The sequence below is a fragment of the Petaurus breviceps genome, unplaced genomic scaffold (assembly GCF_028583685.1).
Source record: "Petaurus breviceps papuanus isolate PSGF00001 unplaced genomic scaffold, PetGlider_PUasm1.0 98, whole genome shotgun sequence".
NCBI lineage: Eukaryota > Metazoa > Chordata > Mammalia > Diprotodontia > Petauridae > Petaurus > Petaurus breviceps.
In genome coordinates, this window is record NW_027187460.1 from 5,186,893 (window position 1) to 5,204,943 (window position 18,051).

Consider the following 18,051-nt stretch of genomic DNA (forward strand, 5'->3'; position numbering starts at 1 on the left):
CATTGGGTTTAAAAAAAATTAAAATGGAACCCTTCAAATTGGATAAAACTATAGGAAAGAGCTCCTGAATCAATATTTTTAAATGGTGATATTATAGACAGTAATATTTAAACCCGAGTACATAGAATTTAGAAAGTGAAACTTAATTCATAATAAAACAGGAAAAGGGAATGGGGCAGTACACAGCAAAGGGTCCTCCTAGAAATGTTAATAATACTAGTCTAGATCTTTTCTAATAAACTCTCCTCCTCTTCCTGTCCCCCATAAACATAGGCGTCTACCACAAGGAAGACACATTTAGAAATTCAGTGCTTCACACTATACTAAGGAGCTACCCTGTATAAGGCACTGTGCTAGGCACCAATGAAAATGCTGTCAGAAAACTTAAACTCTAGTAGGAGATTTATAAAACATAGTTGTAACACAAAGCTCAAAACAGAATGTAGGAGTTGTGTAAGAAAGGTACAAGCAAAGAAGTCCTTTCTCCTCTTCAGAGGAAGTACTATTTCAGCTGGGCCTTGAATGACCAGTAGAATTTCCAATGAGGAAGATTTGAAGGCTATATGGAGGTAGGAAGAAGGTGAGTTCTAGGGAGAGAAAATGACATAAGCAAAGACATAGGTTAGGAAGAGTAAGGCAAGAGAGGAGCTAAGTTTGGTGAGGGTCAAGAACAAAGGTAGAAAAATACTGACTGGAAGACTAGATTAAGTTAGAGCCAAACTACAGAGAGCCTCAAATGCCAACATGAGAAATTTTTTGTTTTATTTCAAAAGCAATGTAAAACCATCCATGATCAAAATGACATTTTGGGAAGATTACTGTGCCAACATGTCCACGTTGAGTTGGAAGGGGAGTAGCTGAAGGAAGGGAAACCGGAAGGATAGGATTGCCAAAGTTCAGGTTCAAGAGGTATGAGATCTAAAGTAGGGTGGTAGCAATAGGTATTAATATAAAGTAGTTATAAGAACCTTTGAGAAGGAACAAAGGCTCTGATTACTGATAGGATGTTACAAGGGAGTTTGAGGGAGGAGGCAAACATGATTCTAAAGTTTTGCATCTATGGGTAAATAGGGAAATGGTGGTATCATTAAGGGAAATAATAAGGAAGATCTAGCTTTAGAGAGAGAAGAGAAGTTCAGTGTTAGCCATGTTGGATTTGAGTTGAGATGAGACAACTGGGAAGACTTAGCCAACTGGAGGTTGGGAATAAAAAACTAGCTAAAGCTGAGAAGACAGGTTAGAACTATAGAAATGGAAAGATATTAATCTTTTCTGGCCACCAAGGAACAATTAAGTGTTAAATACTATACCAAATACCACACCAAAAACTTTAGACCAACACTAGAATTATAGAAAAATTATAAAGAATTTTTCACAAATTAAAAATAAAAACTAGTAATCCATAAATTCAGAAAACATGCCCCAAAGCATACTACCACATAGGACTAAGTTTTCAAATATGACAATACGACTTTTACCTTTGAATGAATGTCTGGGCAGCTAGTAAAGGGATGTCTGGAATATCAATATCACTGTTATCATCATCCAAGGATTTGGAAAAGGTAATGTTTCCATTGTCAATATTTATTAGGATTAAGCCATCTGCTTCCTTTTAAATAAGTATTAAAATCAAAGGTTATTTTATAATGAAATATTTTCATATAAAACCTTGAAAATTCAAATACAATATATTTTGCTGTCAAGAATTCCATTTTATCAATGCATTTTACTAAGATAAAATTTCAGTAATTTAACTATCTTTAGTTCATAGACTTTTGCATATCTGACATTTTCTTCCATGAAAAATTAATAATATATCAGAAGCCACTGATAGCAAGAGTTAACACAACTGAACTCCCTTCTCTTTTCTCCTCTGAACTGGGAGAAAAGATGCCAATAGATGTTTGTGGCAGATGTTGTTTAACCTATTCAAATTCTATAATCTTATCCACCAAATCCAGCTATGTGCAATTTTTTTTTTTTGCTTTTTAGAGGAGAGGAAGCAGGGCAATTGGAGTTAAGTGACTTGCCCAAGGTCACACGGCTATTAAGTGTTAAGTGTCTCCAGGGCCAGTGCTCTATTTATTACGCCACCTAGCCGCCCCCCTAAGTGCATTTTTTGAAAACTTGAAATGCATTTAACTCTTTTTTGTCACTAGGATCTTTGCAACTTATGTCTAAACTAGCAGAACATCCTTCTTGCCATTACCCAAGCCCTCCTTTCATCTTTGTGGATATGGAAAACATGCAAGTACAGTATAGGGGAAGATGAAGATACAGAGCAAAGAATTTTATTTTAAAAGATCTCTATTGGGGCAGCTAGGTGGCGCAGTGAATAGAGCACTAGCCCTGGAGTCAGGAGGACCTGAGTTCAAATCCGGCCTCAGACACTTAACACAAAACTAGCCATGTGACCTTGGGCAAGTCACTTAACCCCAACTGCCCTACCTTCCCCCCTCCAAAAAGCCAAAAAACCCCAAACAAACAAAAACAGATCTGTATCGTTTTTACATTAAAAATCTGTGAGAAGTGGGGTGGCCAGGTAGCACAGCGAGTAAGAGCACCGGCTCCAGTGTCAGAACATCCTGGAGATCGAATCCCGGGCTCAGACAGTTAGCACCCACCCAGAAACACCTGGCTGTGTAACCTTGAGCAAGTTACTTAACCCCAATTGCTTAGGGGCGGCCAGGTGGCTCAGTGAGTAAGAGCACCGGCTCCAGTGTCGGGATGACCTGGATCAAATCCGGCCTCAGATACTCAGCACCACACCCAGAAACAACTGGCCGTGTAACCTTGAGCAAGTTACTTAACCCCGATTGCTTTAAAAAAAAAAAATCTGTGAGAAGGACAGCTCAGTAGCGCAGTGAATAGAGCACCAGCCCTGGAGTCAGAAGCACCTGAGTTCAAATTCGGCCTCAGACACTTAACACAAAAACTATCTGTGTGACCTTGGGTAAGTCACAACCCCAACTGCCCCACCTTACTCCCTCTTAAAAGCAAAAAAATAAAAATAAAAAATAAAAAATCTGTGAGAACTGTTGGTAAATATAAGGCTATACTTGCTCACTTCTTATTTCTATACTTCCTAACAGCCAATTTTATAAATATTAGAGACATCTATAAATTAAGCAATTCATAGTACACAACTTCATACTCTTTTTAAACTTTCAAAATGTTTAGAATCATTCTGGTTCGGCAGTCTTGAATAAGGCTGTGTTTTCAAATGATATATACATTAGCTTTAAACCCCAGTTCTTTTTCTGGCCTCATAGTTCTTGGAAGTAAAATAAAATACAAATCCGAAAGCTAAATAGAGGTGTCCTTCGTCTTACTGCTGGGGAAAGGGGGGAGGGAGAACCACACATAAATGTTTAGATATTGTAAATATCTCTAAGATGGAATTCAACTCGGTTCCTTCCCCTGGCACAAGAATAATGGTGAATAAAATCAGAGAACCAAATTCAGAACTCCATTAGTTAAAACATTTGTCTTCACTTCTGAAAGTTTCCAGAGTCATAATATGTGAAAGATCCTTCTACTAAAGGGATTTACTTAACTACAGCTAGGTGGAATTAACCATCAGTAAAAAAGCCAAAAAAGGCTTCCCTTTTGAAAATTCTGGAGACAGGGTGTTGCTCACTGAGGGATAAAAATAGAAATAACAGATTAATACTATGATGTGTTTTTTTCCCCTTTTACTACCCAGACTAGATGACGTCTTTTAGTTCCTTCCCTTAGTATTTGAATAGCCTTTTCTTGATGCATATTTTTTTTTCCTGGTGAATCATGCATTTCAGCATCAACACTAAACTACACCCAATTATCCTAAACACTCATATCCTTAAGTATGACTAGCACTAGACATATCTCCTATAGTCATACTGCCTGGTAGAAAGCACTTAAAAATAACTTTATAACCATGCTACTTACCAATCTCCAGTAGATTTTTTAAAACGTAATGACTCATACTTAAATAGTGTTTTTAAGTGTTAAAAAAAAGGACTTTCCTCACCAAAAAAAAGTTAAGTATGTAGAGCAAGGATTATTATTCCAGTTTTACAAATGGGGAACTAAGGTTCAAAGAGGTTAACTGATTTTCTCCCCAAAGGATATACAAATTAATAAGTAAGTGTAGAACGAGAATTCCAACTCAGGTCTCCTGACTCCATGTCAAACACTCTGATGTCAGACTGCCCCTCCAATTTACCTTTTCTCCCATTTAGGGTAATGTGTTCTCTAACTGAATCACATAACCTGCTACACAGCCTGCTCAAAACGAGATATAAAAACAAAACCTATCTTGTCACATACTAAATTATATTACAGAACTTTCATTTTAAAAGAATTCTTTACCAGGAAACAAGTAACTTGAGTAAAACTTACTTGGAATGTTATATATTGAAGTGAAATATAAATAGATTTAAAATGCATGTAACATAACAGTTACTGAGCTATCAAATAAAAGCAGAAAAATAGGTTTTGATCTCTAGAGGCATAATTTACATTACTACATGTTCTCATAACTATGTCTGATTATATTACAATCAGTTTCTGTAACACAAAGGGGTAAAATTTTTATTCACATGTCTAAGATATGCTTAAATTAACCTTGCTAATTAATGACCTTCCCTCCCCACCATCATAGCACCTGTCTTCTGAAGAGTTCAGCATCCTTTCACATATATTATCATTAATTCATGAGTCTTAACAATATAGTTGAAAGATATAGTCAGACATTCTTTATCTCACCTTGCTAACTTCTTCAAAGTGATCAAGATGACAACCCATAAGGAAGGATGTAGGTGCCATTACAAAGTCTAGCATCTGACCAGAAAGAATGGGTACAAAGGTGTGCTGCCACTGAATAGGGTGAAGATACAGCATAAAGCACTCAGCAATGAGCGTGAGCAGAGCCCAGTCCGAAGAGAAAAACACAATCCGCTGTTCAGTTAAAATGCAGGATATGATCTAGGGGGAGAAAATTAGTTTTGAGATTCTACTCATTCACTGATGAAGTCTTAGATGGAGATTCCTGACTTGGGCTATTTTCACTGGCTGTTCCCCATACCTGGAATGCTCTCCCCCTCCCAGGTCCTGGTTTCCTTCAAATCCCATGAAAATCCTACCTTCTACAAGAAGAGTTTCCCAATCTCCCAATGTTTGTGCCTTCCCTCTATTGATTATCTCCAATCTATCTGATCTTTTTTTGGTATAACCCATTAGATTGTGAGTTCTTTGAGAACATAGACTGATTTTTGTCTTTTTTTTTCTATCTCCAGGACTTAGCACAGTGTCAGGCATAGAAAGAGCTTAATATATGCCTGCTGATTCACAATATGGGGAATAGCCTGTTTACTATGGACAAGCAAGATAAAAGCTTTTCATAGGATTATACAGTCTTAAGAGATGGGAAGGACTTCAGATATCATTTAGTCCAATTTGTACCTGAAAAAAATACTCTCTAGAGCAGTGGTTCTCAAAGTATTTTTTGTCTCAGGACTTCCTTGAATTCTTAAAAATTATTCAGAATCCTCAGAGATCTTGTTTATATACAATATTAGAAATCAACTATATTAGACTACAACCTTATTAGCAGTTAACCAATATTTATTTAAAACAACTTAATATTATTATGAAAATAGTTTTGACCTAATAGACCTGCTTAAAGGGTCTCAGGGACATACTTTGAGAAATTCTGCAATACAACATCCTCAACAAATATTCAACAGCCTTTGTTGGATTCGGAATAATAGCTAACATTTATATAGCACTTTGAGTTTTGCAAAGTGCTTTACAAATATCTCACTTGATCTTTAAAATAACCCTGAAAAGTAGATACTATAGAGGTAATAATCCCTGTTTAACAGATGAAGAAACTAAGGCAGACACAGGTTAAGTGACTTGTCTAAGTGTCTCAGTTAGAATTTGAAGTCAGGTCTTCCTGATTCCTGGTCCAGGCCTCTAACCATTGTGCCACCTAGCTGCCTGTGTATAACCCTAGCTCCTGAGGGAGCCTGTTTCCCTTCTAAGTAATTCTAATTATTTGGAATTATTCCCACCTCCCTATAATTTCCTCTTAGTTTAAATTTTGCCCCTGAACCTCATGTAAAACCCATGAGACAATCATCAACTCCCCTCTGGACTAAATATCTCCAGCTATTGCACCCAGGTCTTTTATGGTCTGGCTCAGTCCGATCAGGGATACTCTTGATCTGAGTTCCACTGTCACTTTTCAGATGGCAGACAAGAGCAATAGCTCCTAGGCCAAGGTTCTAGTTGCAGGTGCCCATCCTTCCTGTTCTTCTACCAACACTCAAGAATACAGCTGCTATCCTTCCTCCACCCCTTCCAGTCATAGCATGAAAGCTCCCTGGCAAGCACAAATGATCAAGGACATTTCTATCTACAAACACATTTTTAAGACAATTACATGGCTGCTAAAAAGAGGTTTAAATGGTTTTAAAATAAAGAATTAATACAAAGATAAATATCCAGGTTTGATTCTGGTTTCCATTGAGTGTTTACTCTGACACATCACATAGCTGACATCAAAACTCTATGTCAGAGTGTCAAACTACCTTAAGGTCCTGATTAGAAACACTTCTAGCCCTAAAATTCTATGAATCTAATTAATAATTAAGCTTTACTATTATCAGCTCTAACTACCTTTGAATCCCTCCCATTCCAAAATACTGCAACCCTATTATTTGCAAATAAGGAACAGACTGAACATTTATTTTATGCAGGGCTCACGAGATTCCTCTTCTGGAAATTCCCAATTGTAATAATACTAGAATCAGGAAATTTAAAGTTGGGGCCTTGGAATTTCATCTAGTACAAGCACCTACTTTACAGATGAGGAAATTGAGGTCCAGAGAGGTTAAATAATACAATGCAGCAATTTTGATGCTAGTGAGAATGGGATTTGATTGGCATTAAAAGATGCTTACCTGTAATACCTTCTCAGGTTTGAAACACAGTAAGGGAAGGTGAAGATCCAGGTCTATAATGGGGCTGTCAGGATCCGCCCGTGAAGGAAACACTACCTGTAGTGGCTTCATGTTAAATACCTGGGGAAAACCAATATTACAATGCTATGACTCGGTAGATTCTTAATGATAAGCATGACAGTTTAAAAATAATAAATCAAGAAAATCTAAAGCGGGGTAGCTAGGTGGCAAAGTGAATAGAGTACTGGCCCTGGAGTCAGGAGGACCTGAGTTCAAATCCGACCTCAGACACTTTACACAAAAACTAGCTGTGTGACCTTAGGCAAGTCACTTAACCCCAATTGCCCTCCAAAAAAAAAAAGAAAGAAAATCTAAAGCAACAAAATCTCACTAATCTACTGGTAGGAGAGGAAGGAGAATCTGGATTAGAAGATATTTCTAAAAAAAAAAAATTTACACAATGCTATTGTATTATGTTCATGTTATTACCCCCATTAAAATGTTAGCTCCTTGAGAACAAAAATTATTTTCTTTTTTTTTTTTTTTGTATTCCTGGCACTTAGTTCAGTGCTTGGCACAAAGTAAACACTCAATAAATGACTGTCCATCAATTGGGTGACTCAAGCACATGCATTAATTCAAACTAGGCTAACTAATTTGTCGCCAAAAAGAAGTCTTTGAAAACCTGGTCTAACAGGTAAAAATGACTTATAATTACCATATCAATTGTTGGCATGCAAAAGAATTCTCCTAAAGCACTTAAAAACTGTTTTGCCTCTTAAGCAGGTTGAGTGTGCTCTGCAAATATTTACATTTTATTCATCTGCTTAGCAAATCCTTTTTTTGCATAGTGAGAACAAAACTAACCTTCAGATTAGCAAAATTAGTGGAGTCCAAATTTATCAAATTACTGTTCCTGAAGTATTTCAGTTATAATTTTGTCATTTAACATTTCTTGAAAACACACTCGACAAAAATGCTCAAAGAACAAAAATATCATGTGTTGTAGAAATATTTACAAATGTAAAAAAAGAAAGTCAAAAAGCTAATTGTTAATTCATCTGACAGGGACAAGAGGTAGGTTGCTTGACGAAGCCCAATCTCACCTGAGAAAACTTCAACTAGGAAGAGATGAGTAATTCAGTTATGGCACAACAGGAATAACTATACAAAAGAGGGTTCCCCAATAATGCTGTATTCAGAATCTTTTTTCTTTTTATTAAGTGTCTTTCATCAGGGAAATAAAGAATTTTAAAGATGAAACAAAGTAAAATACTACCAGGTATGGTCTATCAACAGTTGATCACAAAGGCTGTATAGAAAACTATCCTTATATGTAAAAAGAAAGTTCCTGAAGTTTCCCACATTAAAAAAAATTATGATGGGAGATACTGGTTAACTTCTTCCCAAAGTTTTCTACGTTCTCAATTTAACTCTCACAATGTCTAATAAGCACAATAGTACTGTACAGTACTCCCCATGGTTATATTTATCAAGGAATCTGAAATGTACTTAAAATAGGCACAAGACTCCTTTTTTTGGAAGTTATGTTTTGATCTTCGTTTAATGTTGTTTAGACAAAAATCAACCAACAATAAAGACAGAGGGATTTTATACTCTGTTCTTTTCAGTCAACTGAGTAACCAGTTTAAGGTGGGGAAAAAAAAGGACAAAGAATGCTACAGAAAATTGTTGTGTGCCATTTTCTTTCTCATATTTTCATAAGGATATCCTTAAAAAAATCTGTAGGTCATTTTCATAATGATTTTATAAGTTGTCTGCTACTGTTGTATAGGATTTATCTGTCCCTCTCATTTACAGATTATAATGGGGACAAATCTGGGGGTTGATACTGACTACATCAATCTTCAGAACATTCCAGGGCCTCTTCATTGAGATACATTATTTTTCAGTAAGTCAAATAAGTATTTATTACATGTTTACTACATGTCAGGTATTGTGCTAAGTACTGAAACTACTTTAAAAAAAACCCTTAAGGAGCACACATTCTAATGGGACAGACAACATGTAAACCATATAGGATAAACAGAGATAGAAGGAAATAGATCCATGCTGAAGAGATAGGTACAGTAATCCATAAAGAAAAAAATGGACAAATACTGCTTACTTTCGAGTTTCTGCTATAGAGTTGGATGCCCAGTTTATTAAGTTTGTGTGTGTGTGTGTGTATAAAAGTATATATTTAGAATAGTAAATTGGGCTCAGCTGAATAAGAGCAAGCTAGATTGCATATGGGAAACTGTGCAGTGTTTCCAATGATTCCAAGCTGGTCCCTGGTCCAAAAACCTATCTTTTTTTAATGCAAATGTTCTAAAGGTGCTATCTAGTTGTTAATTTTGGAATATGTTCATCTCTAGGGAGTGGAAAAAGTCATGAGTAATACAAGGGAAAATGGAGTGATATGTGGTAGGCATATTTCTAAAGATGATTTAGATATAAGATGCAGTCTGGAGATGTTGACTAGGAAATACTAGATGGGAAAATTACATAGGCCAGTCATGTGCCAAGAGTAAAGGAGATGAATTCCTAGAGTGTTACCCTGGTAATCACGTAATGTGAAAAGCAAAACAAAAGAAAACAACTTGGAGGAAGGCCTCAACAACATTGGGTGGGTGGATCCTCTGTGGAGGACTTATGGCATATATAAAATGAACAACCACTGCATGGATGAGTTGTCATCTGCACAAATGAAGGAAACAAATAATAGTGAATGGCTAGAATTTATATAGCACTTCAAGCTTGCCAAAGTACTTTACACTGCATCAGTGAAATCACAAATTTAATGAGATACTAAAGACATAACTCATGCTAACTCAGCAATGGAGAAGGCCTCTGGCTAGAACCAAAGGGCCTACTAAAGCACTTCATCACTAAGTTCCTGGGGTTCTAGGTCCAATTGTGCTACTGACAAAAGTGTGTGACCTTGGGCAAATCACTTAACTTCTATGAAATGACCCATTTTTCTGGAATGAAAGAATTTTGAAATTGGACACAGACCTTAGAGTTCATTTAGTCCAACCCTTCATTTAGATGAAAAACACTGTGACCCCAAGAGATAAAGTCAAAAGCTTTTCTGACTTTCTCAAGCCAAAGATAGCTCTTTGACATATCTCTCAATGAATGACTAGTTGTTGAATCACAAGCAGAATATGAATCTCTAGGCTTCCAAATCAAGGTTGTCACTGCTTCACAATTATGATCAATTATCACTAACATACATATCCATAGAGGGGCTGTCAAGATTTTTGTAAGAAAGAATGCCAGACGAATTAACTTTTATGGCATTGATTTAGGAATTGATTAACAGATTTTTTTTCTACTCGATTTTACCTTCCTGATATTGCTTCAAGTAATGCTAAAACACGTCTTCATTCCTGAGAGGTGAGGTACAGTATTGAAAAGAGGAGCTGGTTCATACTCTGGTTCAGACACTTTCTAGCTATGTGAAAAACAGGAAAATACAGTGTGTCTCAAAAGTCTTAGTGAAGTTTTAAACTTCAATATTTTTTATTAATAAATAATGCTGTTGTTAATAAACTTTAATAGCATAAAACAGCATTGACTTTTGTGACACCCAGTATGAATTTCTTCATCTATGACTATAATTCTTGCATGAAACACATTACAAGGCTACTATGAAGAAATAGCTTAGTAACTTAGAGGGGAAAAAATTATAGGATTACATATTTGGAAGAGACTTTGAGAGATTAGATAGTTCAGGAAGTCTTAACCTGGGTTCTGTAAATTAAAAAAAATTTTGATGACTGTATTTCAATATAATTGGTTTCCTCTGTAATCCTATTTATTTTATGCATTTAAAAACATTATTCTAAGAAGAAGCCCATAGGCTTCACCAAATTGTCACAAAAAAGATTCAGAATCTTTTGATCTAGTCCAATCTCATCATTTTACAGGTGAAGAAACTAAGGCCCAGGAAGTTTAATTGATTTGCACAAGCTCACATAGCTAAAAGATTATCTAAGAGCCTGAACTCAAGTATCCTTCTGACACAAAATCTAATGTTCTTTCAATACATACACTGGATGTTCTCTACCTGCTAATAACCATCAATTTGTCATTAGTATAGTATGTGTCACATTTCCAATAATTTTTCATGTAGATTTCATCTTCAGAAATAGTGCACCAAGAAAGGTTCAGGTACAGTCCTTATATGTGTTAATTTATCTCAACATATCTAGTTTGTAAAGTGAAAGATTAGACTACAATAGATGAGTTTATATGCCAGATATCATAAAAAGATTGTTAATTCCTTAGTTAATTACCAGATGGAGTGGTCCAGGTGGAGGACTGGGGATTAAAGACAATTTTGCAGCAAAATCTTTTATTCGCTCTTCAACATCAAAATCCTTACAAAGTTTCAGCTGTGCCAATAAACTGAAAGAAAATAGTCATTTTTGTTAATTTAGTGAGGAGAAAAAAATAAAATCAAACACTCCTGGTTAATCTCAATTACATAACATAGTCTAAATTTTAATGTCATCATCTGAAAAAGTTAAATGCCCTATCCTAACAGCATGTCTCAGAAGAAAATTATCAAGAAATTTTGCTCTAAGGTTTTATTATAATTACCTCCATGCACCAAAAGCTAAAATTTTTACTACTAACAAGGAATACCATTTTAAAATTATTGTGGCCTAAGAAGGACACTATTCAAAAAGTAACTAAAATAAGAATATTTAATAATATTAAAAAATTTTAAATTTAAAAATATTTAATAATCGTGATAAAGTCATTCCAGACTTTTTTCAGATGACTTTTCCTCATACACTCAAATTTCTGGCCAAACTGGTCTACTTGCTGTTCTCCCAAATCTGAATTCTATCTCTCACCTCTATGTCTGTTCTATTGGCCTAGAAGAAACTTCCCCAAATCATCCCTGCCTTTTTTAAACTTGTAGATTTCTTCAAGGCCCACTGCAGGTGCTTCCTCTTATAGGAAGCTTTACTTGATCCTCCTACTGCAAATTACATTGATCAGTCTGTGTAAATGCTATAAATGTATAAGCTCATCCAGAAAACAGACTATTTTTCATTTTATGTCCCCAGAAGAAAGGATAGTGTTTTGTACACAGTAGGTACTTAACAAATGCTTGCTGAGTAAAGTTTTACTACAGAAATTTTCCTAAAGACTAAAGCTGCCTTTCTGCAGTTTTCCACCTGCTGTTCCTACAAACCTGACCATTTCTCCCCACTTCCAAAAAACTCTCCCTTGATGTGTCCAACCCCACTAGCCACTGACCTATACTGCTCCTCCTCTTCCCAGATAAACTCCTAGAGTCATCTACATACCTGGTCCCTCTGCTGCCTCTCTGCTCTTGATTTTAACCCCTAACAATCTAGCTTTTGACCTCAGTAATTAACTAAAGCTGCTCTTTCCAAAGTCACCAACAATCTCAATTGCCAGATTAACAGCCTTTTCTCACCACCTCATTCTTGAGCCCTCTGAATCTCTTGACACTGTCGTTCACCTTCTTCTTCCTCCTTGACTTCCTTTTGATTTGTCTTTCCCTTTTCTAGGTTTTCAGGGCACTGCTTTTTTCTGGTTCTCTTCCTACCTCTCTGACTACTCTTTTCCATTCTCTTGTGGGATCTTCATCCAGATCATGTCCACTAACCTGAGATATCTCCCTCAAGATTCTGCTTGGGCCCTCTCCTTTTGCCTCTCTGCTACCTCACTTGGTGACCTCATCAGCACTCATGGGTTCCATTATCCACTCTATGCAGATGATTCTTAAGTCTACATGTCTAGCCCTAACCTCTCTCCTGAGCTCTAGTTTGGGATTGTTAACTCTTCTTTGGATATCTTAGACCAAATGGCCCATTGGCATCTCAAACTCAACATGCCCACAAGAGAACTCATTATCTTTCCCCCCAAGCCTTCCCCTCTTCCATACTTCCCTGTCGGCATCAAGGATACCACTATCCCCTTAGTTACTCAGCCTCATCATAATCCTCAATTTGTCACTCTTATTCACTCCACTTATACACTCAAGTTGTTAGGTCTTATTGTTTCTATCTATATAACATATCCCATATACATCCTCATTTCTCCCAATCACACAGTAACCAGGCCCTCTTCACCTAATGCCTGGACTAATGACATAGCCTTCTAATTGGTCTTCCTGCCTTAAGTCTTCCTTCATTCTGATCTATTCTCAACTCAGCTACTAAGGTGATTTTCCCAAAGAGTAGGTCTGACTATGTCATCTCTCCACCTAATAAACTCCAGTGGTTTCCTAGGTCCTCCAGGGTCAGATATAAAGTTATCTGTCTGACATTTAAAGCTCTTCACAACTTGCACCCTTCTTTCCAGTCTTGCCTCCATGCTCTCTATAATTCAGTCATACTTGCTGTTCAATGCACAGGTCACTCCATCTCCAAGCTCCATGTCTTTGCATGGGCTGCCCTCATCTTTATCATCCCTCTTTCCCATCCCTTCACCTCTTAGTTTCACCTGCCTCCCTTCAAGACTTAAGTTCAAGTCCCACCTTCTAGAGGAGGTCTTTCCTGATCCCCCACCCATCTGCCCTCCTTTCTCCTCTGAAATGACCTTCCATCTTGTTTGTAGCACATTACTTATAGGTTGAGGCTTTCTCCCCCATTAGAATGCAAACTCCTTGAGGGGAGGGAACATTTTAATCTTTTTTTTTAATCCCTAGGGCTTGGCGCAGTATGTGAAAGCCCTTAATAAATATTTTTAATTGACTAATAGAATCAAATAGAAGAAATATGATCTCCTTTCTCACATATCACCACACTTACAGCAGCTAAGTCTTCTCCAGGCTAAAAATCCCTAGTCCCTTCAAATGATCCTCAGAAGTCACAACCCAAAGACCATTCATCAGCCTGGTTACTCTTCTCTGGACATTCCCCATTCATCTTATCAAATGTCCTTCTTCAAATGTGGTGCCCAGAATGGAACACAAAAGTCCCAGATGGGGTCTGATCATGGCAGTGTAGCATATCACCTTTTTGGTCCTCAATACTATTCCTCTCAATACATCTTATGACTATAACCACATTATGGCTGCCACATCACATTTATGACTCACTTGAGGTTTGCAAAAATCTGGTCTTGCCACATCTTCTTCATCTTGTATTTATTTATTTATTTGCTTTTTGGAGGGCAATGGGGGTTAAGTAACTTGCCCAAGGTCACACGGTTAGCTTTTGTGTTAAGTGTCTGAGGCCATATTTGAACTCAGGTCCTCCTGACTCCAGGGCTGGTGCTCTATTCACTGTGCCACCTAGCTGCCCCCATCTTGTATTTATGAAATTGGTTTTTTGAACCCAAGTGTAAAGCTTTACACAGACCCCTTTTAAATTTCATCTTAATTTTAGTTTTGTCCCAATAACATAGAATTAGCCATTCTGAGGTTGGGAAGTGCGCCAATGGATAGAGTGCTGACTTGAATTCAAGAAGATCTGAGTTTAAAGGCAGACTTGGTAACTGGGTGATCCTGGGCAAGTTACTTAGCCTGTGTCTACCTCAGTTTCTCTACTACAAAATGGGCATAATAATAGCACCTACTTCTCAGGGTTGTTGTGAGGATCCAATGAGATAATATTTATAAAACACTTTCCAAACTTAAAAGTGCTTTATAAATGCACAATATTACTATTACTTATTAGCTTCATATCATCAGCAGATTTGATAAGTAATGCTAGGGCAGCATTTAATATGACATGTATCCGCTTAAGTCTGGACAAAGTGCTCTGTATATGAAAATGTGCTATCCAATATGCTTCGTTACTAACCACTTCAGTCGCTGTCCAAAGTGAAGAACAGTAAGGTTGACCTCTCTTGTGATTATGCTCTTCAACATACATGAGTAAAGGAAAATGTACTTCAACTTCATGTTTTACATTTCATAACACTCCCAACTAAGCCCAATGCACTTTGCATGTACATTCCACTTGCAAAGAATTACCTTCATCATGAGAGATCAAACAAGTCCTAATTCAGGAATACATTATATTAACTGGTATTTGCTTTTTAGAATGAACAAATTTGCTCATTGTTTTTCTCACTATGAACATTCATCTACATTCAGTCATTAGTTAGTAACATTAGAAATGTTAATAACGGAAATGCAGAGGAATCATAAATTCATTCAATTTCATATGTAGAAGAGGTGTGACTATAAATTAATGAGGCTCTTTCATATGTGGCTCAAGATGTCAACCTCATTTTTCTATTACTGTATACTGCCAATAAAATTGTTCTTGTGATAGGCATTTTGTTTCCTGAACTACTTATTATATTTTGTTTTTAAAATGAAATAAAAATGGATAATGTATAAACTATTTGTATCAAAATAAAAACTTCAAAATGTGGCCAGAAAAAAAGTATAAATAAAATTTGAGAAGGTAATCCTGTGATTTAACAAAGTTATGGGACAATCTTTCCAAATATTTGTCACTTATCTTGACATTTTAAAAACTTTTACTAGTAATAAAAAAAATATCCATAGTTCTTACCAGGAAAGACAGTCTCTGAGGGCATTATAATATGGATATCTAGATATAAGACAAACAGCAAAAGGCACAAAGCAGCTAACGGCATGTGTGGTCTGCCCAGGTAATTCGAAGTGTGTTTTGCCATTGTAGAAACAGTGTTCTTCCTGAAAGTAAAGTCAGATGATTACTATCTTGACCTTTTTTGGCACTAGACCTCTCCCTCTCCCTCGATAATAAGTTTTAGGTAACTTGGGACAAGCCAAGGAAGATGAGATAATACAAGCGAGGAGCACTAGACATTTTGGCACAGCAAAAAAGAACACTGGACTTGGAGTTAGAGAAAACCTGGGTAAGAATCCAGGCTCTGCTGCTTTCTGTGTGACCTGAAGCAATGGCCTCAGCTTCCTTACCAGAAATCAATCAGCAAGAATTTCTTAAGTATATACTATGTGTTGGGCATGACTAGCTGCTGGGGATACAAGGACGCAAAGAAACAGCACCCCCTCTTTTTCAATTCCCTCCCACATGTGTATTACATTCTATGTGCATAGATGCACATGTACACATTCATAGGTATGTTTCTATATGCATACAGAAATATGCATATTCAAACAGTATATTCTATATGCATATAAACTATATAAACACACATACATGTACATATTTATGTGCCTGCATATTTATATGCACAGATAAATATACACATGTGTATATTAACAAAGCCATGTATAATCACACATGCACGTGTGAATATATACATGTGGGCAGCACACAACACATATACTATATATGCATATAACACACACAAACATGTCTATATACCTGAATATTTATATGCACATGTACATGTAAGCATATGTGCATGCTTAATGGGCATGTATGCGTTCCTTATACACACATACAAAAATAGGTACAAGTGTCTATATAAATAGGTCTTCATTTCTATGTGCATATAAATTATATATATGTAAACATGTGGACATTCATGTACATCTGCATGTGTATATATATATATAAACACGTGTATATGCACTGTGTGTATAGTCATATGTTAATACATTTATACATTTGTACATAGATATATACATATAAATGTGCAGTGCTTAAATACACATATATTTGTGCATATGGATATACACATATATTTACACGTAACAGCTAAAATACATACAAAATAAATACCTATATAAAAGTTAATTTGGAGGGAGGTACATGGAACTGGGGGTAGGGAGGTCGGCAAAGAGAAGGTAATGCTTGAGCTGAACTTTGAAGGAAATCTGAGATTCTGAGAGGGGAAGGTGAGGATGGAACACACAAGGGCCAGCCTATGCAAAAGGATGGAGAAGGGGAGATAGAATGCTGTTTGTGAGAAACAGGAAGGGTAGTTTGGCTGGACTGTGAGAGTATGATGGGGGTTAATGTATAATAAGGTTAATAATAAATGGGCCTGATACCCTTTGACCCAGCAATACCACTTCTAGGGCTTTAGCCCAAAGAGACCACACAAGTGGGAGGAGGACCTGTATGTACAAAAATATTTATAGCAGTTCTTTTTGTGGTGGCAAAGAATTGGAAATAAAGGGGATGCCCATCAATTGGGGTATGGCTAAACAAGATGTAGTATATGAATGTAATGGAATACTATTGTGGTATAAGAAATGAGAAGATGGACTTTATAATAACATGGAGAGACTTTCATAAACTGCTGCTGAGTGAGGAGAGCAGAACCAGAAGAACTTTGTACACAATCACAGACACATCGTATCTGTGATGACTAACTTTGATAGACTGGGCCCCTCTCAGAAGGCTATAAGACAACTCCAAAAGACTCATGACGAAGAGGGCTATCCATACCCAGAGAAAGAACTACAGAGTCTGAATGCAGATTGAAGCAAACTACTTGCTCTCTCTCTCTGATTTGTTTTGTTTTGTTCCTTCTTTCTCATTGTTCACCCCATTGGTTATAATTCTTTACAACTTGACTAATGTTTAGTGTGAAGGGATTTGTAGAACCTATATTGGAATGCATGCTGCCGTGGCAGGGGGAGGGGGGGAAAAGAAGGAGGGTGAGAAAATTCGGAACTCAAGGGGTTGTGGAACTGAATGTTGTAAAGTAAAAGTAAATAAATTTAATGTGAAAAAAATAATAAATGGGCCTGGGTTACATAGGGTTTTAAAGACCAGATGAGTTTGCACTTCATCTGAGACTTAACAGGATGCCCCTGCAATTTACTGGGCATGGAAGGGACATGGTCAGACCTGAGCTTTGGGAAAATCACTTTGGTAGTTAGATAGAGGATGAATTGGAGAGGAGACAGACTAGCAGTGGGGAGCCCAATTAGGAGACGACTGCAATAGTCCAGGCAAGAGGTTGTCAGGACCTGAATACGGATAGTGGCTGTGTGAATAGAGAGAAGGAAATCAATGAAAGAGAAGTCGGAGAGGTAGAAATAATACTATTTGAAAAGAGATGCTGAAAATGCAGACAAAGAACAAGTCACTTAACCTTTAGGAATCTCAGTTTTCTTATCTTTAAAGTGGGGGTAATACCTGTAATGCTTCCCTTACAGCAAAGATCCTTAACCATTTTTTCTGTCATG

The 18,051-nt window shown here is 36.8% G+C and overlaps 1 protein-coding gene across 2 annotated transcripts in view; it reads right to left on the bottom strand.

The window, feature by feature from the left end:
* DENND3 (DENN domain containing 3) overlaps nt 1–18,051 on the bottom strand; it is a 118,364-nt gene that overhangs the window by 70,265 nt on the left and 30,048 nt on the right. For both annotated transcript variants that reach the window (XM_069081362.1, XM_069081361.1), the window contains exons 4-8: nt 15,473–15,615; nt 11,255–11,366; nt 6,951–7,070; nt 4,750–4,968; nt 1,479–1,609 (exon numbers count right to left, since the gene is read on the bottom strand). In XM_069081362.1, coding sequence (XP_068937463.1) covers nt 1,479–1,609; nt 4,750–4,968; nt 6,951–7,070; nt 11,255–11,366; nt 15,473–15,615 — 725 coding nt within the window. The remainder of the gene's footprint in view (nt 1–1,478; nt 1,610–4,749; nt 4,969–6,950; nt 7,071–11,254; nt 11,367–15,472; nt 15,616–18,051) is intronic.